This window comes from Poecilia mexicana, unplaced genomic scaffold, assembly GCF_051168715.1.
Source record: "Poecilia mexicana isolate PSO_F unplaced genomic scaffold, ASM5116871v1 scaffold_13, whole genome shotgun sequence".
Lineage (NCBI taxonomy): Eukaryota > Metazoa > Chordata > Actinopteri > Cyprinodontiformes > Poeciliidae > Poecilia > Poecilia mexicana.
In genome coordinates, this window is record NW_028263382.1 from 15,836,011 (window position 1) to 15,860,876 (window position 24,866).

General features: G+C 37.3%; 1 protein-coding gene across 1 annotated transcript; it reads left to right on the forward strand.

Moving 5' to 3' along the window:
- Positions 1–9,222: 9,222 nt before the first annotated feature.
- mpzl3 (myelin protein zero-like 3) lies at positions 9,223–20,557 on the forward strand. Its single transcript, XM_014980770.2, has 6 exons — positions 9,223–9,443; positions 11,481–11,647; positions 16,882–17,095; positions 17,671–17,827; positions 19,646–19,715; positions 19,912–20,557. Exons 1-6 carry the CDS (start codon positions 9,374–9,376, stop codon positions 19,990–19,992), a joined length of 759 nt encoding a protein of 252 aa, XP_014836256.2. The 5' UTR covers positions 9,223–9,373; the 3' UTR covers positions 19,993–20,557.
- The last annotated feature ends 4,309 nt before the right edge of the window (positions 20,558–24,866 follow it).

Sequence of the window (24,866 nt, forward strand, 5' to 3'; positions counted from 1 at the left end):
TGGACTTAAAGCTGGCCTGGCTAATGTAGAGAGTATGTTTAGCTTTTGTTGGAGCTTTCTGCTGGTTTACACATGAATCTTCTTAGCAGAACAAATGTTTGCTGTAATACTGAGCCACACAAAGTGTGTTACATTTCGTGAGTTGTCCAAAGACTGTTTTTAACATGGACATATCTCCAGTTATTTGTAGAGATACACAAATTAATCATCTGATTGATTTCCAGCTTGATGTGCGCTGACTGGTGACTATACCCAAACACCAACAAGTCCAGGTTACAACAACACTCTTTCATGTAGGTGCTGTTATCGGTGAAGAGGACTCAGTTGGCTATTTTCAGTATGTGAGTTGTTTAACAATGAAGTCAGAACCTACCAAAAAGGAAACATGACAACACTTGTGTGCAGTTCACTGAGGCTGCGGCAGAGCGAGATGGAGCAATACTTTCAGAAGGTAACAGGAAGGCTGAATGTAATACACCAACGTTGCACTCTTTAATCCTTCAGAACGCCTTTCAACCTCTGTCTGTCATGAGAAATGGTGGATTAAGAAATGTTGGCAGTTTTTTGGAAATCTCAAAGCTGTGGTAAAGATTTCTCCAGTGAGTACATGTGGAGGCTGCTGGTTTAGTATTGCTAGCCATGCTAACTGTGTTCATCTCTAATAAAAGATCAAAAAGTCTGTTTAAAATGTGATTATGACTATTTTTGCTTCACTTGTTTAAAAGTATTTGTAAAATCCTCTTTAACACCAATTGCTCCCTTCATAGAGTATATGCTATTTATGTTAATTTCTGCACTTAGAGAAATCTTAAGGAGCTAAAACTGGTATTTAGAGGTCAAAGTTTTACACAAAACAGAGATTGGAAACATAAAAATACTGATATGTCAGTTTGGTCTTTAACTTTACAAGTAACACTTGTTTTTTGGGGGTTTTTTTCACAAATTTGTTGTTTCTCTGGTTGAGTTTGTGTTCTTTTGTTGCAAAATATCATATTTCACAGAAATATATCTACATAATTGAACCAAAAAGAAAAAACAAACAAACTGAACTTCCACATATTCAACTGGATTAATTAGTCCAACTTAGAAATTGGTCGTCAAACCTGACTTAACCAGTCCCTGTTGTATTTGGTGACCGTTCCTTTTGTGGAAAAATACTCTGTGTTAAGCCTGGTGTCGTTCTTCTGCCACACCTGTCCTGTTTGCTGTAGGGATTAGTTGGTGTCCGATCCCTTTACCAGACATCTTTAGACGTGTCAGAAAAAGCTTAGTGTTTTTCCTTAAATTCTCCCGGACCATGCCATGTTGTTTTGCTAAAAATTGACAAGTTTTGGAGATTTTTTATTTGTTTTGTTAGGACATTTAAAGTCCTAAAGTAACCTGAGAATTAAGCCCAAGCAAGTTGAATGAGAAGCGGAGTACTTTACATCAAGACTGAAGTAATACGTCACATCAAATTTCTCATATTAAACGTTAAGAATGTGATTTTTTTTCTTTCCTTCTGTCTAAAAGCCAGAGATTTGATCAGTGGGAAGCAACTACATGTACACACCTGCCCTGAAACTCATGTGGGAGTGCACAGTAAGATCTGAAAACCCTTTCTGATTGCAAAATGTCCTTGTAAGCCTGTGCTCTGTTCTTTCATTTGTGAATGCATTCCAACTAACAAGTATGTTAAAATGCCCGTATTTCAGATTTTTGTGGCAGATTTTGTATTTGTGTTCAAAGTGTTTTAGATTTATAAGAAAATGTTACATTTGTATTTGTAATAGAACTTTTATAAAAAAAATAAAAGTTTTCTAATAAAAAAGCCTTGAAATCTTTTTTTTATGTTGCCGTATTTTAATTCCAATAGAGTGTCTCATAAAACAAAAAGAATCCTGTGAAACTATTTGAAAATGCTCATTCATTACGTAACAAAATACAGTTCAGCCACTTAATTTGTATTTTTAATGCATTGTATCCATTTGTGTAATTATGACTTCTTTGTCTGCAGAGCTCGTCGCGTGCTTACCTGTAAGCATGACAGTAGTGAAGGTCTTTAACTTATTGTGCATTCACTATGCTAACTCCCTCTGCTGTTATTCCTGCCTGGGTTTCATTGTCGAATGCTTGACTGTTCATGACTGTGAATACGTGGTTCCATTTATTAGCTCGTGCGTTTGAGTCTATTTGTGTGTATTGATCAAAGTCTGCCCCTGTGGGTGCAGCTTTGGTTACTGAATGACAGACCTTGAATGTGGGCAGAATTACACAGACAGAAGAAGGCTTCAGTCACGCTCAAGAAAAAGCTAATTTGGGGGGGTAAAAAAACATGCTTGTTTATTTAAGCTAAGAAAAACATTTCCCTGTGCTAAATTGATGAAACGTTAAACCTGCTGGATAACGTAGTTTTATGACGAAAGCATCAGCTGGTATCTCTTTGTACACTTTGGAAAATGGCTCAGCAGTCATCGCTGTATGTGGGATTGAACACACTATTCCAGTGAAGCAGTTTGACTTTTTTTTTTCCTATACTGCAATAGAAACAATCAGAGCTTGTGCATTATGAAACATTGATTCTTTTTCATCCTGCTACACATCAATTTGAAACATAGCAAAAAGTGTTTCTCTGCAGGGAAAGCATTTGGTCCAACTGAGTCTCACAGTAAAATGTAAATGAGCTACAGAACCAAAATCCTCCTACATGGAAAAAAAAAGAAAAAATCTTGGTTTATCTTTTACATGATACCCTGCATGACTGTTTAAACAAATGTTTCAGTAATTTCAGGATGTTTCATGTTTTTTTTTTTGTTTTTTTTTCCATAGACAGATGTGGAAAACCAACCGTATATATTATGGTTGTCTAAAAGGGAAGTTATGCAGTGGGTGTAGGAGGAGGGCGAGGATAGGGGTCACTTTCACTTTCTCTGTGCTTGAGAGTTTTTATTTGAGTCTATTCAGAATTTTCTATCACTAAAGCTGACATGAAAGCTGCTTTGCAGGTCTAAATAAGCCTGTCATTTAGAAAGCTGGTTAGAGTTGCAGAGTTTACTTCACAGTAATTTCTCAGAGTAGAAACATCCAGTTTTCCCTTCCTATTTTTTCAAACCAAACTTGACATCATTCTGTGTTTATTACACAGGGGAAGCTTGTGGTCTCAACTTGACTGCATTGCTTCGCTCTTGGCACAAAAATGTAATCGGTGCGTCCCACATATCACTGAAGACAGAAACGAACTGATAATATTCTACAATATGTTTCTGAAAAGAAATTACATAGTGTTTGCACTTTTTCAAAATTTCCTTCCTTTTCCAATGTCTGATTTTGGCACGAGGAAGACAAAAACACTGCAAAAATAGTTGCTACAAAAACAGCACTGTACAGACTATTAGCATGTTGCTCTTATTAGCACATTGTTAGCTTCTTAACCACAGATTATGAACACTATAAAGGATAACTTAGATTTTAAAGTCAGTTCCCTTATATTTAGGAAGATGGAAGATGTTATTTGTAAAAAAAAAAAAAAAAAAAAAATGGTTGAATGCTAACAAGTGCCCCATGCTAAACCTCCAACCATGAAGGACTGAATACATAAGGCTAGCTAGTATAACTTTTTACTTCAACAATACTTTGCATCGTAACCTACTCTGGCTCCAGGAGCAGGAAGAGGAGGAGATTGAGGAAGGAAACTCTGTGATGTCATGATCCTTAAAACACTACAACTAGAACAAAGACGTTCTTTTTCCGTGGTGCTAATATAATGGAGAGGACAAAGTGTGCCACATCAATCCTTCCTTTGCTAATGGAGGAAGGTCAAAGGAGCTAAAGACCCAAAGTTACAGGTCACTGATTTGTGCATCAAATAGTTACGCTTCCTTGCCAAAAAAATAAACGTTGACTTTGGTTTTATTCACAACTCTGAAGAAGGATCTTTGTAATTACAGGTTCCTCAAGACAGCTGTTGACAAGCCAACAGCATCAACAACTGCTGCTGATGTTTTAAAGACCAGCTCCCCAGATTTCCAAGCTGACTTGTGCTAGCTATGCATAGCTGCTGCTAACAGTTATGTTTGTTTCTAGGACGTAAGCTGAGAAGGAGATTTTGGGTGGAGCTGTTTTCACCATCAGCCTGTAGAAAACAAACCCCTGACCAAGCTAATTTGGTCAGAGGTCTTAGACCCACAAGACTGCAATCTGTTGGCTTGGCCATGAAGGCCATGGAGCCTATGGTACAAACAACGTTTCTTTATCGACTGATAGTCATTTCATTCAAGCCATGTGTGTTTATTCCTTTCTACTGGAGTTTTCTTTCTGGCTAAGCCACAAGTAGCTCTACATGCCAAAGAAACTTTAGAGATCCAGCATCCCCAACCATATCTTTTTCTGCTTGTGCAGTCTGTCATAAACAACAAAATTGTTATTCATGGTGGTTTTGGACTAATTCTTTTAAACAGCAAAACATTAGATGATTTCAGTTTGTCTAAGACTGCATTTTGTGAGTGGCAACATCATTTTATTCTAAATGATTAAATTATCTGTCAATATGGTTAACTGATCAGAAGAATTGATTCTCCAAAATGTTACAGATTTCTAATTCAGTCAAAAATTAAAAGGACATTACTTCCTCAAGTAATGTCTTTTGCTTTGTAAAATGATTATTTGGAATGCACCAATTTTTGCCAGTTTGTAAAAGCTAATAGGCAAAATTGTGATGATGCATTTTCAGTAAGCCACAATTTAGATTTTTTTAAAAAACTCTCTTTTGCATAACTATGGCATTTTAACATAAGACATATTATAACTTGACAGAATCACACAACAAAAAAGTTGCAAGGACAGAATTACAGTTTTGATGCGCTTACCATCCTTTTTAATCTTTTTAGTCTTTTGTGTGGTGTTTTGACGACTCTGGCAATTTAACATGTGACTAGCAACACAATTGTTTCTAAAAAGAAACACACTGTTACTGTTCGAGGTCAAACTACACAGTTGGAGGAACTGAGTTGTGCGTGCAAAACCTCTGGTGTACATTTGATATATTCTCCATGTAATCCAGTTCAAAAAGTGAGAGATTACAAAATACATTGAGTTGCTGATGAGCTCCTGTCCTTGGCAGGCCTCATCTAAGAAGGTTCTCCATTATTTCCTGTTTTCTCCATTTTTAGATAATGGCTCTTACTGTGATTCAGTGGAGTCCCAAATCTTTATAAATGACACTGCAACCCTGTCTATACGATGCTGATGGATGTCCTAAATTTTTTTTTAGATGACATGCTTTTTGAGATTTTTTTTTTTTTTTAACCATACTTCCTGTTGTCAGGAACTTTTGCTAGATGTCAACATGATCAATCATGTCTGGCCTGGACATAGAGATTGAAGAAAGATTGAAATCAGCTTCCAAATTTTTTTTTATTTTCAGTTAATTCAAGATTTGACATGGGGGTGAGCAATTAAATTTCCAGGTAGGTTTGGTAACTTTTTTCATAAATGAGTGCCATTATTATCAGAAAACTGGATTTTGTATTTATACCATTTGCTTTTGTCTGCTGCCAAAATTTGCTTAAACATCTGAAATTAAAAAAAAATAAGAGCAAACTGCAACTTTTTCAATACACAGATTTATTTTTGTGACTCCAGCGAAGCTTGTTGTTGAAGTCTGTAGCAGAAACGTGTTGTTGAAACTCCTGGGAGACATGTTTTTGAAATACTTTTGCTTTGTGACTCAACATTTTCCAATGGAGTGTATTTGCTATGGCAACCATGATTAAACTTTTCCCAAAAAGAGCCAACCTAATGTCAGATCAGTACGATAAGGGAAGTAATAGAAATCAAGACAGAAGAAGGAAATTATAGTCTGTTTACAATGTAAATCTGTGCTTAATACGTAACCGTCATTTTTCTTTGCTCTCCACACCTTGCATTGGGTTGTACCTGGCACAGCAATCTTATATTAAATTCCTTTGCTCATGCCTAACCACACAGAACACACAAAAACATGGGCTTGGCAGGACATGTTTCACAGAGATATCATAGCTGTCTCACTGGTGTGTAAAATATGACTCAATGTTGGACTGAGATTTCCATTCAGGGCTGCAGCTTAACATGCAAAGACAAATGTTCAGGTAATGTTTTGCATTCATTTAGAGGTGGAGAAGCAGGAATTGTGCAGCTAAGAATCTCTAAACTCTTGTGCAATCCAGTCTCACTTGTCTGTGTTCCTTCCTGAGAAGTTAATACTTGTGTATGTGAAACCTTAAATAAAAGACGTGAACTGGACAGTATCTCGTCGCCTTTTCAGTGCATTTAAAACAATCAAAAGACAGAAAAGCTTCTACATTTTCTACAATGATTGCATCTATCTTTTGGTGCCCAGAAGCAAAAAAATAGAAAAATAGAAAAAAAAGAAGTGTCTTGTTGTTCAGAGACGCCAGAAAGTAAGTGAGCAGGGCAGAGCCCTGATTGTCAGTCAGGGGACTGCTGCTGTAACTGAGAACCTGCGACTGTAACCAAACAGAGAACCCTTTTATTCGTACACACAATGTGTCACATGATATAATGGTGTGTTTGCATACCCAGGTAAGAGGCACCAGACTGCGAAACAGATTGCAAAATACAGCTTATGCAATCCTTCTTTAGAAAGATGTGAGGTTAAATACTCACTACAGGTCAGTATCGTTACCCACCACCAGCTCAAAAAGGGAACATGGAAACTATTACGTCATATGTTTTGGTTAAAGATGAACAACATAGCTGCATTTGCTGCAGTGTTGATTTTGTCATTGTCCTGATTTACAGTTAACGATGCAAAAAGGAACAGTTTAGCATCTATTAACACACCCATTTTATGCAGCATTATAATGCAGTAAGGTGATTAATTTATACAAAAGAGGTAACAACCTGAGAAGCAGACTTTTGTTAGCATATTCTCTCATTAAGTGAAAAAAAAAACAGAATGCTTTGTTAAAATTCAATGCTCCTTTACTGGGAAATGTGATTCCTTCCTCACTAGAATTCATTTTCTGACCTCTTACTCATTTCTTCATTTAGAAAAGGGACCAAAACCCGACTGTGTCACTCCCTTGGTATTTTTCCTTAGGTTTATGCTGTGGCAGTGCTGTCTGTCCTACATGAGCTCTTAGGGGCCATTGTCCAGCATATTAAAGTGTTTTCCTGATTAAACAACCATGAATTTGTAAGTGGTTCATTGTAAGGCCTCTGCACAACTTGAGGACGCACGGAAAAGGTAATTCAGAGAATTAATTTAGTTCATGTCGAGCAGGGACACATCTGGACACCACTGCTTGAGGCAGCTGGAAAAAAGGAGACAACTGATTACTAAACTTTGGATTCCAAAATCTAATTTGCTCTTCCGTCCTAGCTATGAAAGAGTGAATGCAACGTTTACCTCACAGCGTTGCTAAGGGAGTCATGGAAGAAGACATAGTGCTCCACTTCTGAAAGTAAATCTGCTGGGCTTTCATCTTGGCACGCAGCAACAATTCTGAGTGCTACATTTAAAAATAAAAAGTCCTCATACGTGACGGAGGTTTTCTGGGCACATCTAACTGCGAGGAGAACCCATGCTAGTCAACAAACTTCTTTGAAGGGACGGTGCTCGTTTTTCCTGACCTGATGCCCTAAAATGAGATGGAGAGCGTTCCTGTAAGGGGTGTCTAGGTTTCTCTGCTGATTCTTTTAGTTATGCAGTAAAAAACAATGAATCAAATAGTAAATTAATTCAGGGGTGTGCAGGGTGTGAATGTTTTATCCCTTTCTCACTTTGTGTCCACGTGTTTTGAATAAGAAATCTGCAGCATCTAGAAGAACTTCAGACAAGATGAGGAATAAGTTAAATGCTTAAATCAGGTACAGCAAAGCAGTTCCACTGAAACATGCAAGACATCAGTGTACCAGGACTGGAAATGCCTACTTCTGGAATAATGTATTGTACAATTTTTTTCCCCCCTTCACGGTTGTTTGTCATATATTAAATTTCACAGCACTGGTTTCCTGCGTAGGCCGACAAATAGTAGAATTCATTATAAGCTCATAAAAGTGCAGAGCATGTCAGGGTTAGTGTACAAAAAGATGCTACCCTTGCATATTCTTTCATGTGCCATAAAATGACTCCTTTTTCAGATTAGAGGAAATGCTTGATGAACACATGATGGATGTAAGAAGGAAATTGACTACGGAGACCAAATAAAGACACATATATACTTCAAAGGATTTTTGAAGAAACACATGCAGCAGTTGAGAGATAAAGCACTACACCCCATGAGAAAGTAAACTAACAAAGGCTGGGAAAAGAAAACACCTTCTCCCTTTAGACATAATTACAGGACCAGGAGATTGGGAACAGGGAGAGAAGAGGAGTTTGTCCCAACAGATCATCTGAGTTTTCTTATGTATGGAGGCTGCGTGGGGAGATAAGGTCTGCAAACAGAGGCTCATATGAGGGCATATGCATGGTTCTAGAGGCTACATCAAAGAACGTTTGGGTTCATTTTAAAGCCACATGTGTTTGCTTCTAACAGTGTTGTAATATAATTAATTTTGATTTCATCCAACTACCATAAATCACCATAGCTCAAGTATTCTTTCAAAAAAATTAATTAAGATTATTTAATTTGTTAGTTTATAATAATATTTGAAATTAATTTCAAATAATCTGTCCATACCATTTTAAAGGTACTGTTCAATATTGCTGTTCTAGTAACAAATTACTCTGACTTTAATAAGTAAATGAAATTGTGGCAAATTGAATGCTCTTGGACACCCCCTGCTAGTAAGAGGAGGGAAGTAAGCAGCTGCTTAGTTCGCTTCTGATTTAGACCAGCTCTGTTTTGAAAGCTTTTTGAACACTTCGTGTCACACGAAGAGTCTAAATCAATTCAAAAAAACAAAATGAGTACATATGTGAAATAAAGACATATTCAGACAAGCTTCTTCCTTTTCCAATAGCGCACGTTATTATTGAAATCCAAATTATTTGTACTAGTTATTTATTTTGTGCTATGTCTTTCAATGAACATAACGCAGCTACCTAATCTAAAATTTACTTAACCAAACTAATTCCTGGTTACAGTTTTTAATGTATCTTTAAAAAAAAATGTGTTGGACTTTGTATCTAATGGTGGAATTTGACTTTTTTCCCCTTCGGCGTAAGTTTTTTGCTGTCTGTCTCCTTTACTCAACATGTTTGCCAGTGTTGTCTGATACTGACGGAGAGCTCCTACTTCCTGATCCACCTGTCCGACAGGTATTGACGCAGTCGCGGGGAGAAACTCAAGACGAAACATACTATGGACGGAAATTTACCGAAGTTTTAACGCAACTTAGAGGATTTTTTTCTATCGTCACCGGAGTGGATCCACCTTCAACACCAATTATGTGTCGAGTGGACGCAAGAAGGACAGCTCTAAATTTAGTTTTGTTGCTGTATTTGTTTGGCGTTTTCGGTAAGTAGAGCCTGAGATCCGGTGTCGTGTCGCAGTGAATATTTCAACATTTAGCGTCAGCTGAAGAAAAGGCGGTTTAATACTTAGATATTTGCTCTTAAAAGCGGCTTATTTAGTCATTACTTATTTAGGGAAATGCTTTGTCTTGGCGAGTCATACTTATGTCAATAGCGCAGACTACAAGTTTGTTTTTTTAAGGTATTTTGATCATTTTTAGAATATAAGGAAACACCATTAATTAATTTAAGACGCTAAATTTAAAACCTTATGTTGAAAGGTCAATACATAAAATAACAGTAAATAGAATATTATTTAATTCCACTGACAGGATCGTCAGTATTTGGGTGGGAGAGTATTGCATAATAACAGGCCTTTTGAGTCGTAAATTCAGGAAGAGGATCCCAGGGTCAGGCTTCGGCGCTGGGATTCGGTACTGGATTAGGAAGTGTCTAAAATACACTAAAAACATCATTCCAACAAGAGCTCTCTTTAAATAACTTACATAGGACATAAACAGTCATTAGCACTGAGTACTAATTCAGACTGTTTAACTTCTCTATGTGGATAAGTACTTGCGTTATGCTGGGTGGTTACAGTAACATTCACGTTGCCAGGGTATCCATAATGAATGCTGCTTATGTACGCCAACTAGTGTGTCTTTCTGGGTAAGTCTGAGGTAGTTTTATTTTTGCCTTAATTATTTAAAGTTTAATTAACCAGTAACTTTTTCAAAATTTGTCATATTACTAAGTTTATTAGTAACATAAAGTAAAGCATTTGAGATTTTTGAAGAAAAAAAAATACTGTTTTCCCTCTCATTACATTTTTGGCTTGTATTTGTACTCAGCCTGCCTGAGTTAATACAGAACGTTTTGCAAATAACTCAATGTAATTCACCCCAGGCCCCCATTTTTCATTGCAGACTGAGAATAAATTACACACAGGTGTATTTTACTAGTTTAGATTACTCGTATAACCCCACACGAAAAGGGGGCTGAATGTAAATCCACAGCACACTCTTCACATTTTTCTTTGAAAAAGGAAGCTTATGGGGTATGAATATTTTCCAAGGAAAAATTGGTTCATTTAATGGTAGCTAAAACTACATTAAGTAATGATGATTGGCAGCACCAGGACCTTCCTCCTGGCTCCAATTGGTTGTTATTCTGTTAAATCATGGTGATAGTTTTAATTAATATGTCAAAAAACATTTATCTTAATACTTCTGCTCTAAATCAGATAGTTAACACAAATCAACAACTGTTGAGTTTGTACTAATGAATTCAACCCATTGTGATGGTGATATTCTGAGCAAAAATATAACTATTTCAAAAAGTAGTTATTTAAAAATAACTAGATATATTGCATCTAAGTACAGATGTAGGTGTTTGTTCCAAGTGTGGGGCTGTGAAATTTTATTATTCTGCATTATTTTCCTTGCTAGCTTTTTTTGTTATCACATTTAGAAACTTTGTGTCAGTGCAAAGACCACAGAGGACCTGCCAAGACCTCTAATTACCACATTAGCAGCATCCATCATGTCACTGAGATTTAGAGTGTTTCCTCTTTCAGGAGTCCTCTGCTTCATTTCCTTTTTATGAGAAAGTAGTTCTGTTTGTGTTGTTATCTCTATATTCACTTAATATCCTCAGAGAGCTGATGGGTATAAAGACGCATGTTAAGAAACTCATAACTGTTAAAGGTCTGATGGACAGGCGTTGAACATGTCTGTCAAATGCAAGAAGAGCAGCTGGTGTGAAACGTGTATTAATGTGTCACTCAGTGTTATGTGTTCCAGGAGAGCCTTGCTGTCCTGTCACTTTTGTGACATCCACGAAAGTGACAACATTGCAACATTTCTTGATTGATATCAGTTGTTTTTCATATAAAAGTGGGTGGAAAAACCACTCGCAGTGTGTTTCTTTTTTTTTTGTTTTTTGTTCTAGTTCTCCACTTCAGTTTCTGTGGAACTCATGAAGACGTGATTCAGCTCGTATCATATTTCCAATTTCTTACTTGGCTTCATCTCTTCTCCAGGCCTTTCCCAAGTTTGCTCCATCGAAGTGACCACTCCATCAGAGCTCCATGCAACTAAAGGGGATACGGTTAGGTTGCCCTGCACTTTTACCTCTACAGCAAGCCCAACAAGTAAAATGCGTGTTAGCTGGTCCTATACCCCACAGACTGGAGGTTCATCACAAGTGGTGAGTATTTGAGAACCTACATATATAATTCCTTACAAAATTAAAAACCCATGTAATGTTGTGTTCTCAAGCGTAATACTCAAAGACAAACTAATGGACCAAGCACAGTTTGAGAGTAGTTTTATTGACACTGCTTTATTGACACTTAGACACTTGGCTCAGTATTAAGGCAGTGCAAGTTTAAAGAGTGAGTATTACATAAATTAAAAATCATGGAACCATCTTGGAACTACCGCAGAAACTACTATCCACGGTCTTCCTGATCTCCACTAAGGGAGGGGGGTGGGAGTCAATCAGTGCCAAGAAAAATGATAGGCGTACCTGGCTCTGCCTTTTCTGAAATGGCAGCCAGTAACAATATATTGATTTCAAAGCTAAATTTTCCTCTGAATATTTTAGATGTGCTCTGCGAAAAAAATACTTAAATAGGCGACTTTTCTGCAAATAATTTGGAGATCCACAGAAAGATCCTACAGTTAAAATTGTGATTAGGGTGGCACTTCTTGGTGCCATGAAGTGTTTGTTGCAAGTGCATTTCTGCTAAAATAAACATTTGCTTTGCTGCTATTATAAACTTTCAGTATGAATGCTGGCACTATAAACGGTCTATAAACACTATAAAGTTGTCTTTATGTTTCAGACAAGAATTCTCTACTAGTACTTAGATTTATTAAAGCTGTTGGGTTGGCTAACAACATCTTTTGTTATGTAAGCAACAAAGAACCCTCTATCACTTCTAAATTGATTGCGTAGCAGAATTTTTAGTAGTCATGAGAAATAAAGACACATAGCCAAAAAGCTTTGCACTATTATTAAGCATGGTGCGAATGCCACACCTTGCTGCTAGCTGCTAATGAAGAGGAAGTTGGCACTTCTTCGCTGAGTTCTTCAACACCGACAGTAGACTCATCAAAATATGACTTGAAATTCTTAAAACTTTTTTATTTAGTTTAAAACATACAAAAAAACATTTAAATGCTTTTTTTCATACTGGGACTGCCATGTTGAGAAGACTGAATATAACAAAATAGTTAAATTATCTTACCACCAACTACAGATTCTTTACAATCCAGTTTGTGATACTTCAAACTTTTTATTAGTAAAAAAAAAAAAAAAAAAAAAAAAAAGAGCTTGAGCGTCCCAAAAATACTATCATAATTTTGTTCTGAACCCAGTGTATTTCCTGCTAGCTGAATATGTTGTCAGACCCATAAGTTACTAATTTTGACTTTTCCTGTTTGCGGTGTGTGAAAAACATGGTGGCGTCTTGGGGACACATAAAGTGGTTCATTCGGTGCTTAAAATAGGGATTGCTTTTCCTAGCTCGGTTTGATATTCTCCATATTTTCAGCCTTGAACAAAAAAAAGTCATATTTTCACTGAATAAATGTCTTTATGAGTCATACAGACCGAAAGCGTGCAGATCATATTTACATATTGATAAAAAAAAAAAAAATATCAGGACCTGCTTAACATACGGGAAAATGCCTTGCTTGAATAACAGGTTACTTTATTTGCATTCTAGTGTGATCTAATTCTTGAACCTATCAGTGCACAAGCTGTGACGGTAATAACTGAAGGCATTTCATTCTGATTTCATTCATTTTTGATTTGAACACCATTTGTACCTGCATGTTTGATTTATTAGTCCCATGCTGAGAATTTTATGTTCCTTTCCACCATTTGTGTATGTCCGCAGTTTTCACAGTAAATATCACCCGGCCGGCCGGCTGGCCGGCCAGCCCAACCCGATTCCACTCCCTTTACTGTATTGTGGTCTTGTTTGAAATGAGTTCAGATGTATCCACTCTAAACCATAACTGCATTCAGTCTCATAACCCTGCACACTTTGGGCTAACATTCACTCTGCAGTCCACAAAGAGTGCACCACATAATTTAAGCAGCTCCTTTGTGCTTGGAGACGGCCATCAAGTGTGGTTCTTTGTAATTGCATTTGGACTGTGAGATTCTATAGTGTGGTAGCTGCAACCCTATATGCAGTAATTTCCTATAGGAGCACTCAGCATTAAATGGAAGCTAATGCTCTCTGGTTCTGCTGGTGTGGCGTGCTGCTGGTTGGCTCATTTAAGACAAAGTTGTCTTCTCTAAGTATTTAGGACAGAACAACTGGCAACCATTAAAAAGTTAAAGAAGATAAATCCTCGTGGATTTCTAGTGCTCGTTCTATGGAGCCTTTTCCGCTGTGTTGGATCTGAATCTCGATACGACCCACAGATGGCACAGTCCACAAGTTTTTAATTTTTTATTTCTAAACCCTCAATTACTTTCCTCCCAATTTCATTAGCGTCTTTGGTTTATTGGCCCGCGGGCCCCTGGCTGTATATCACACTGGGAGAGGCCATGAATAAGCATGTGAAAACCTGTCAGAAAATATCAATTTGCTGCTGAAGCTTTAGTGTCAATCAGCATTGCTGCAGTGCTTCAGTGGCTTGCGTAATTACCTCTGTCTCAGAGACAATAAACTTTGCAGATTGGAGGAGAGAGGCTGAATATTCAATCAAATATTTGCAGAAAATGATAGTAATTGGAGTATTTGGCTGATGAACTCTTCTTTGGGCCAGAAACAGATGCTTATTTTCTAAACCTTTTTAGATACATCCAGGTCTTCTCCGGTTTAAAATGCTGTGTGGATTCTTAGTCTTCCTCTAGTTCGTTGCTTATCGGCCTGTCAAGCTACATTACATAAGGATGATTGGCTTTATCAGTGCGAGCGTACAGTGAGTCTCTTAGAAAGTAGAGCTTGTGTACACATAGTAAAACAGTAAAATTAATCGGTGGCTGTGATTGTTCTGTGTTTGCTTTTGCCATTATGTGGTTTTTATTTCGGAAGCCATGTGTAACTAACCTTGTTGATGCTTCTGACAACCTTTTGCATGCTTCTGGATGTAAATAAATGAAATGTTGCTGTGAGCTTTATGCCATAAATATTAATGCAGGAAAGTTCAAAATAGTGCATTAGAATATGTTATTAACAAAATAACCCTGCATGTGTTATGTCAATTGCTTTTGGAAAGTTTCAGGCATTTTTATTGAGTGTTTCAATTGGATCAGTGTTTAAGAAATGGTAACAAATCCCAAAATACACCAGGTTTCTCAGTTTTACTTTACTAATTAGCATAGTGGAGTTCAGAAACGACGAGCTACAGTAGTAGTGTGATTTATCTGCTTACATACTTGTCAGTTCTCTCCAGTTTTGGTATCCATTTTCTTATAATGATCTAAAATGCTCCGGAATGCCATTTTCTTGGTAATCTGATGAGAAGGAAAGCTTTCTCTTGGCTTCCTGTTTATTTCACATAGCTGTGACTAAGACTCACATCCCAATTTCACACTAACCATTAAATCAGTGTTCTTTATAATCAACAAGCTGAATGAAAGAATGTAGTTACTAACAAATGAAGAGATGAAAATTCAGAGCTTCAAATGTACTTGCAATATACATATGGGGAGAATTAAGCGCACAACAATTAAACAATTTTTTAATCTTATTTGGAGCATCCCTGTGTTTGTACAGTATTTAAATGAATAATAAGCATAGTTCCCTTGAACACACACCTGGATACACACAAAATAAAGAAAAATGTGTAAGGTGAAATGGGGAAAAAACCTCAGAAAGTTTTTTTTTTTTAAGTCTGTTGACATTAGTGACCTTTTCGGTTGTAGCTTGATGGGAGGAGGGCAGAGGCAGCGGAACGATGCAGTAAATAGCCAGTGACCAGTGTGTTGAGAACAATAGGCTGCAGTGCACCTGTTGTGAAAATGAACTCTGCAGCACCCTCAACCACAAAGTTATACCAGTCCTCATTAGGGAACAAATGCATAATTTTCTATTCTAAATCTTTTCCTTTTTTGCTATTTTCTTTAATTTTAACTCAGGTTTTGTGATAAAAATGAGATCTGGATCTTTGTTTTTTAATTACGTTGACAGTCATGTTTCTATTAGACATTAGCTTTAAAAGTACAGACTCTCAGGAATCATTATAGATCTAATCATGATCGTCTCAGGAGTTTTTAGCCTTAGTTCTGTTATATAAACTAAAGAGTCATAAAAACAGTCTGCTGTCCAGCTGCCAAATGAAATATTGCGTCATGGTGTACAATGCTATGCTGTAACCTTTACTTTAGACAGATGAAATTTTATCACCCTTACTGAACTCACCTAGCTGCCACTGCATAAATTTGCATCAGGCAACATTTTGCCATAATGGAAGAAAATTAGTCTGGTTTCATTTTAAAATGTGGCTTTATGAGTTCATGAATTTAAAGCTTTGACGAACTGATCTTTACAGTTGTTAGCAGACCAGACTGTGAATAATTCAGAAGATTTCATGGGGATTTACTGCTTTATACCAACGTTTAAAACCCTTAATTAACTGGAATGACCTTACATTTTTCTGTGTTGGGTAAAATAGTTACTCTGTCTTTACTTTTTCTCCATGGCATTGTTGCCTGTCGGCAAAGTTTGGTAGCGCGATTTTCATCCTGCAACTCAAACATGCTGAACTTGGATATGATCTCTCAGTTTTAAGCTCCAGCTTTCGAGTGTAGTATCAAGGAATCTTGATTTTTCTGGCCCTCATTTCAATATTAAAACATTTGTAGTCCTTATTCATTAAATTTGGAAAAATCTCTCTTCGTAGCAACATATATCACTTCTATTTTTTTGTTTAAATCCAGTTATATTTATAGTTCATTTTTTTTGTGTAACTTTATTAGTCATTTGTCGTAATGTGCTCTAAAACATGTTTTTCTTTCCCTTCCTGCTCCCACGCACACATACAACAAACCCGTACTCCAGATGCAGTGTTTGAAAAGGTCTTGGTCGGCGTAACAGAGTAGTGACTCAGTGATGAGGTTTGTTGTTGTAAACAAACTGATGTGGGTAAATGTCAACTTGAGAGTTAAATTTTGCTTTCCAGACATGTGCAGATATTTTTCACAACCATGAATGTCCCTTCCCTATAGTTTTTTTTTTTGTTTTTGTTTTTTATGAACAACCTTGCTAAAATAGGACAAATACGGTGTCCCAAGTTGAATTCTGCAGCAATTGGTCTTATTTGCTCTGAATAAGCGGACTCAATATTTTCAGGTGTAATATTTGACGGTGAATTAAAATCTTCAAAGTGCACAGTTTTTGCTCAAGCTACACTTTATTTCACCACCTGGTCTTTATGAAACTTTTTTTTTTTTTTGCCTTTTCTTTTCCATTGCAGTTTTTCCACTTCTTGTCCAAAGCTGAACTTCCAAAGACTGGTCAGTTTGCTGGTCGCATCAAATGGCAGGGAACCCCTGCACGTGGGGACGTCTCCATCTACCTGATCAATGCCACTCTAAATGATAATGGGACATACACATGTGATGTCACAAACCCCCCAGATGTCTTCGGCTCCCCGAAGTCACACACTGTTCTGACAGTTACTCCAAAGCGTAAGTCGTGACACAAAATCAGATGGGAAATCATGATGGTGGGCAGCCCTTTGAATTCAACTGCCTGCCAAATATTTCTTGATTCTGCAGATTAGGTGCAAATATTTAGGCCTCATTTTCATTGGGCTGCCATATAATGTAAGCAATCTAGCTCAAAATTTTCTGGCTTTTGAGGTAAAGGTTGAGGATGTCTATTTGGAGACATCCTCAACCTGCCATGTGTGTTTCAGCACCTGCAGTAGCAGCACTGCTAAAGCTCCCCGAGAAAACTTTACACATTTTAGTTGTTTATGTCTGAGAGCAGTTTCAACCAGGCAACCAGGAAGTTTGTGGTCCCTGTCAAAGAGGACCAGAAACTTCCTGTGAATGAAGTTATGATTGGTGCATACAGTCATAACTGTTTATGCTAAAACGTTGAAGTTAAATTGTTTTAAATATGTTTCTGAAATGTTTGTTTTTTTCTGAGGAGAGAGTTGTAATGATTTTGTATTCTTGGTGTAATCTCCTGTGAGTAGCTGATGATGATCACCTTGGTAATTTGTCCCTAACAACCCCAATATTCTTGCTGCCCTCAGCTACAACCATCCGCTTCTCAGATGTTGCCGTGCTCATGGCCTTTATCCTCCTCCCCTCCGGCCTCATTACCTTCTTCCTGGTTGGTCGGATGTTGTGTCCCAAGAAACGGCACAACCAATCAAAGGCCTACAGATCACCGATAGAGGTCACAGAGGGGTGAGTAAATGTATTCTACCAATCACTGATGTTGCTCTCTTGGGGATAATGACAGTCAAGTCAGCCTTCAGCAATGATAGATTCTACACCTGGATTGCTAATGCGGCGAAGGTTAAGCAAGAACTGAGGTCTAAGTTAAAGGTTTGGCTTAAGAAAGGTCAGGCGTCTTGGAGGAACGTGCTTTGAATCAACACCGTCTTCCCATGATTGATCTCTAATGTGGCTTCAGATGGCAGGCAGTGACTTCATCATCTGAGCAGAGCTGCTGCTTTCTCTTCTTTTTAACTCTTTTGGGATTCTGGATAAACTGGTTACCTTAGCATAACAATAAAAGTCAGATAGATGGATTGATAGATACTTTATTATGTTTTAGGTGCATTTAGCACTTGGAAAAAAAAATCATAAAACAAACACACCATAATATCTTTATTGCTCTATTGGGCCGGTATGGCCTTGATGAAAAATATCTCAATATTTGAAAAATATCAGAATATGTACGAGATTTAAGAAAACGTAGAGCACATTGTGATTGCTTTACTGAGAAGTAGTGTCAATCCATAGGTTAAAATAAAATGAAATTGATATAAGTTATATAGCAATAATATATAAATTTATATAAGCCCATAACGCACTAAGTGTGTTATGGCATTGAGATATAGCAGTTATACTTGATGAATGTATTTAAAATGTAAGGGGTTTGGGTGCATTAAGTCAAGATTATGCCAAAGTATATTTTCTCCAACGTTTTTTTATTTCAATATTTTGCATTCAATTTTATTCCTGCTAATTATTATAGGTTCATTAATCAAGGACAATTTCCAATTGAAAAATTATTGGACTATTCCAACTAGTTCAACTTTAGATTACGGGGCTTTGAGCTCAAACTGCAAATTTTAGTTACTATAAATTGACATCACAATGTTAAGCACAACAAATAAAGCGATTACTAAACACGCCTTAAAGAATTATAGCATAGTGTAGCTTTATGACAAAATCAACTCTTGTCCTTATATGTAAGTTTTTGAACCCTGCTACTGAACACAGCTTTCTTTCAGCTTTAGGCTTTTCTTTTCTGCTTAACATCCATTTAGTCAGACCACAGGGCAGCAGCCATCCATCATTTATTTGCCAATTTAATAACCTTTTAATAATAGATCACTCTTTTTTTCCCTAATAGAATTTAATATTTCACTTGTCTTCACTTGAGAATTGATACTCAAAATGGCAGACTCAACCACAGTTCATGAGACTTTGGACTGCACCGTGGCTTTAGGAGCAAGAATGTGGAAACCTTCATCAGGGTTTATCAGACATGCATGTTCATGCTGTGAACAGCAAAGACAGTGAAGCATATGCACCACTTCCGACTCCAGACCAGCCAGAAAGCACCGAGCAGCAGGGCTTTCAAACACAAAGGTCTGCAGGGACTGACTCACATTTGGAGGCAGTCTCTCCAAGAATTACAGCTTCTGGCACTGATGCATCGCTTTTTTTTGTGTGTGGCGATAACTCAGGCAAATAGTCATTTTATAGACCTTCAAATAGTCGTTTTGTTTGAACTTGTCTCTAAGAGTTTTTTCTTTTTAATTCTAATCTTTTTTTTTTGCTCTGTTAAGCTATATGGTTGCTTGCCCTGATATTAAAGTAATAGGAGTGAAAGACACAGTGACACACTTCGACGCTGGGTAAAAAAATCAGCTTTGGATATGTTTTATACACACAAAACACAGGTTAAAATGTGTGATACATTGCATGTTTTGACATCCGTTTGTGTGATTACTTTCATTAACGACCCTCTGCGTGTTCTCCTCCCATCAGAGAGGAAACTGGTGTCTCCCCACAGGCAGCCTACATAAAGAGCACCACTTGCTGTGACATGTGTCTAATGGTACGTCTAACAGTGTTGCACTTGAAAACAATAACTCTCAGCTCATAAATAACTTGAATGGCTATGTCCACTTCATCAAATAAATATTGCATATTGCATAACCTCATTGCATCACAGCAGAACTTTAAGGTGTGTGACATACTGATAATTTTCCTGCACAAAGTTCTCAATCTCTCCCTGCTCTGGTCTCTTTAAGGATTCTGACGAAGAGGAGGAATACTACAGTATGCAGAAGATGCATCCCAGAGAAGAGGAGTATGTTGAATCTCAGTGCTAACATCCACAGTGATAGTTGTTTAAAACTTCAGCCACTGGACAGAAAAAAAAAAAAAAAACTGGCCTTCTTGATTAGTATTTGGTCATAAAGTTTACCTTTTTTTTTTCATTTTTATTTTCAGAGAGTTTCAGAAATTGCTCCACCACACTATTTACCACAATTATTTGACTTACTTTTTACTGCTGAGCTGAGCAGCTAAGATCTGACAGAATACAATAATCCTTTATACCTTCGTGAGTTATGGTGTAGATACTATATGTTGTCTGCAGTAGAGCTACTAAACCAAGCACCTTTAAATCAGGTGGAACCTGACAAAACAAGCCAACCAAGCACTGTATATATACAATAAAATATATATATGTATATTTTTATCTTTCTGATTTACCTAGTGTCATTTTGTTATTGTGAAGCATGTGGATGCGTTCATTTTGTTTCATTTTATTTTATTTTTTTTCTAATTTATTACCTGAGAGAGCGGCTGTATTCATTCTGTCTGAGTGGCAGTGGAACGTTTTTGGTGTTTGCTTGAGATTAGGACAGAATAAACATTTTGATTTAAAACTTCTACTCATCTCACTTTGTGTTTGTGACTATTTAACATGTTTTCTGTCTTTCACTGTTTCATTTTAGCACCAACCTTGTGTCAGTGTACTTGTTACTGTGTGTTCTTGAGGGATGTTGTGTGACAGTTTAGCTCTGGATGCATCTTTTTTTTTTTTTTTTTTGGTGAGAGAATGAGCATTGATTTTAAAAATAGACTCCCTTCTAAAAGACAACACAACATGCAGTGCTTCATCAGTAAACATAATTTGTTGACGTCGAGTCTCCACTCATGTACTTTTTATGAATAAGCTGCTTCCTAATGTTGCTGAGTCGTTCTGCAGATCTTGGAGGTAAGGTTTGACTCCTGTGAAGAGACCGAGGGAGAACACAAAAATGAAATCCACAAGAAAACTCAGTCCTTCTGACTTCTTTGTATCTCAGTTAGTTCACTCGTGCCCTCTAGGCTTTAATAATTCACACACAGCTATGGTGAAACAATTATTATTCCTGCTTCATCTGAACTACCATGGCAACAGCTTACTAGTGTTGGTCAGAAAAAAGAAAATCAAGAAAATTGATTGAATGAAGAAGCCTCGGTTTCCTGCATGGACTTGATTTTCCGAGGAGAATGTGTTTCGGAGGTTAAAGGATTTGTACTCCAGACTTGCAAAGCTGTATGATAACACCATCAATGTCGATGTCTACTTCTAGTGGATACACGCAGTGGATACACACTGGGAGAAGACGGAAGAAAAACTCAATTTTCTCAGTTTTCAAAACCTTTGGGTTATCTGTCTTTATTCTATTATTAATTATGCATAGATGATGCAGTTCTTTACCAGCTGAAGTGCTTCTGATGTAAAATTACTTATCCACTTTCCTTTGTTCAGTTCTTTAGCTTGAATCACAGAAAGTGTTTGAACAATTCATATAAGAGACCAACAAAACCTGTGAACATCATTCACAAGGCGTTGGACACAGCAGTAATGGCAGACACACAAACCGTCTCCAGCCTCACCACAGGAAATTCAGCTTTAGACATCTACCAGTGCCCGGTTACGGAAGGTGAAACGCCTTCCAAATGTTATTTCTGTAAATTTTTCTATTTGAAATCCTAATGCTGCAATCAAATTTTTATTTACTTCACAAAAAGTTGGACGCGAGGGAGAAGCTCCAGAACAAAATATAGTTAGTTAAATTTTAAAACTTGCTGATACAGAGACAACCCTAATGTTTTCTGAGTTGTCTGGACCGAGGCGTCCAAACGGCAGACCAAAAATACAATCACACTCCTTACCCATCATATCCGTTTTATTTGGAGGAGTTTGTGTTACTTCTACACATTTTTATTGTTACAACCCTCTGCAAATGTTTCTGTATGTCTGTATAGCTGAGTTGGTTTGCATCGCCCAGTTGGAATCATCTATTTAAAGTCCATGTGGGATGTGTCATATACTGACATATAGCAAAGCGCCAACTATAAATAAGCTGATAATGACTACTTTTAGCAACTCCAGAAAGCCGAATATTTAACAGTTCACGGCCATCTGCACTGCTTGAGTTCTGACATTTGCGTTAGCATTCTACAGGAAATTAATCAATTACAATAGTTATGGTCAATTAGGTGAAATTGGCCCTGGCCTTAATATTCTCATATAGCTTGCAGCTGGTATATTACTTGTGAACCTCGTTGCCTTTCACAGACACGGTGACCTTTCATTCTGCAGATGAGGAGCTTCATCACAGCGAGGAAAGTGGTACATTGTTAATGGACAAAGCAACAAACAGAATGCATTCACAAGTGCACAGGGCTGACACACTGGGTAAGCAGTTTTCTTATATGTACAGAGTGAAATTGTACATTTAGTAGATGTGTGTGTTGAGGAAATTTAAGGATGCATGACTTCTAATGATTTTTTTTTTTACCCCGTCTGCCAAGTTTTAGCAATTGTGTGTAGTATAATACCTTAACAAGGGTCAAGATATTCTCATCCGAAGCCTTTAGAAGATCCTCAAAGTATGCAATAACATCAAAACGCTTTAAAATACCTTAAATGTGAACATTACTATTGTAACCATATACATAGTTAAAATCATTGCAAAGATAAGCTTCATAAGTTTTAAGGGATTATACATCCATTTAAGACTCTTGCAAACCCTTTTTATCTGCCTTCAGCTGGGCACACATTGAATGTTAAATCTCTCTTCCACTGGAACTGGAGATGGCCTGAGGTGAAAATGAAAGGGGGGAAAAATTAAGTTTAACATAACAGTACAACCAGTTATACTGTAACTGTGCAAAAATGACTTAGTTCATTTTTTAAAATTATTTAATAACCAACATACTGAAATAATGCACCTCTGACTCAACAGTTACTTACAATTTTTGGCTACTCTGCCAACCTCCGAGTACAATTGATCATATTTGTTTTGTGACTGGAGGTACAGTCTGCCAGGTGTGAAGCCTTGCCGAAGCAAACACCACGGCAGCGCTGGCCAATCAGTGCGACATTATTGATTTCTGTGGTCGGCAAAGGCTACAGATTCAACTGCTTAACAAAACAATCAAAGAACTGGATATACATTAGCGTACCAAGTTGTTCAGGAAGCAGGAACAGCTATAATGTCTGCTGAGTTAGTTTCCACTCAACTGCAGCCCAATCTGTTGCAATGGCAGATGGACTGTTTTCAAAGGCCAACCCACACACTCTCGCCCGGTTTCCACAGATACTACAGCCCCGGCCTCAGCCTGATTTCTGACTCCTGGGGATTGAAATGTTTTGATTATTGTTTTTGTTGAGCTTTTTTTTTTGTTCTTCTTAACAGCCCTCTTCATTTAAAATGGGATCTGATTATTATTTGTTCTCTCTAAGGAAGTGCTCTAAGTGTATCAGCACTTCCAGAATGGGGACTTGATTTTAAGTGATTTGCTTCTTAATGTTGAACAGCTGATGCTGTAAATATTTTACCAACAGTGAAATGCACTAATGATGACTGACATAGATGCAAATCTTTGGTAATTATAGATGAATGCAACATAAAATAATGCATGAGTGTAAAGTGGAATGAAATTATTCTAGTAATTCAAAAGAAAAAAAAGATTAACTTTATACTCTTGAAAAACAAATCTTGTCCAACCACTGGACTACAAGTTGGTTAGTGAATTGAGTTTAATCTGTTTAATCTCAGTGTAGAGGCAAGTGTTCTGCAAAGGCCTCAGAACTTGTTTACAGAACATTAGTGAACAAATAACATCATGATGATCAAGAAACACAGCAGACAAGTTCTGGATAACGTCGCTGAGTTGTTGCGGTATCCTTCAAGACAAGACATATTCATGTTCTAGCAGGAACACAGCCTTATACAACCTTGGCTACAACGCAGTGGTTTAGATCAATGTTTCTGAATCCAGTTCTCAGGAACCACTGCACTGCATGTTTTAGGTGTTTTGCTTTTAATAGGATTCTGCAGCAATTGATGGCATGAAGAGGATGTTATGCAATCATTTGATTTGGGTGTTCTAGAACAGGGTACACGTCTAAAACCTGCAGGACGACGGTGCCTGGTGACTCAGATTGAAAAACACTGGTTTATATCGAAGTATCAATGACCCTGTGAATCGAATTGAAAATCTGTGGCAAGACATTCAAATTGCTGTTCAGACATGCTGCCTGGTCCCAGTCTGAATTTGAGTTAGAATTATTTACACTGCAAACTGTGGCTCAGGGCATTGGGTTTCTGTGTGTAACCTGCCAAAACCAAAGTTTGCCCATTTTCTGGTCCATTTTGTGAGGTATGATTGTTTCAGACGTGGGCTGAAATTGATATGTAAAATTTGGCTAGTGTATATGGAGGTGTGTTTTAAAACTGTGATGACTGCGTCTTCTGTTGATCTGTTTGCAGATGTTCTGTCAGGTTGAGCAGTAATTGTAGAGCTGATGAGTGATGGTGATGGTCAAAACCTGGTGATGGTCACCACAGGACTGTGCCTTTTTTTGGTAATAGTGTGATTGCAGCTGATGTCATTCTGAATTCACAATTGTTTCTTTTCCGTTACTTCCTAAATTAATAAAGCCGAATAAACAAGCACTGTTGTTTATTCACCTTTATTAAAATACCTATTTCTCGTGTTTCTTCTGGGAACTTTATTTGTTGACCTCTTTTTTCATTTTCTCAATAATTCCAGGTAGAACACAAAATACCATCCATTTTCGTTTGCCATATCTGACGGTTATTGCAGGGCAGCAGCTTTGTATACGTGGCCCTGAACTGGCAGCTGTTCAGCATGAATGTGCATAACTATGCAGAGGTAAAAACGAGATCAGGCACAC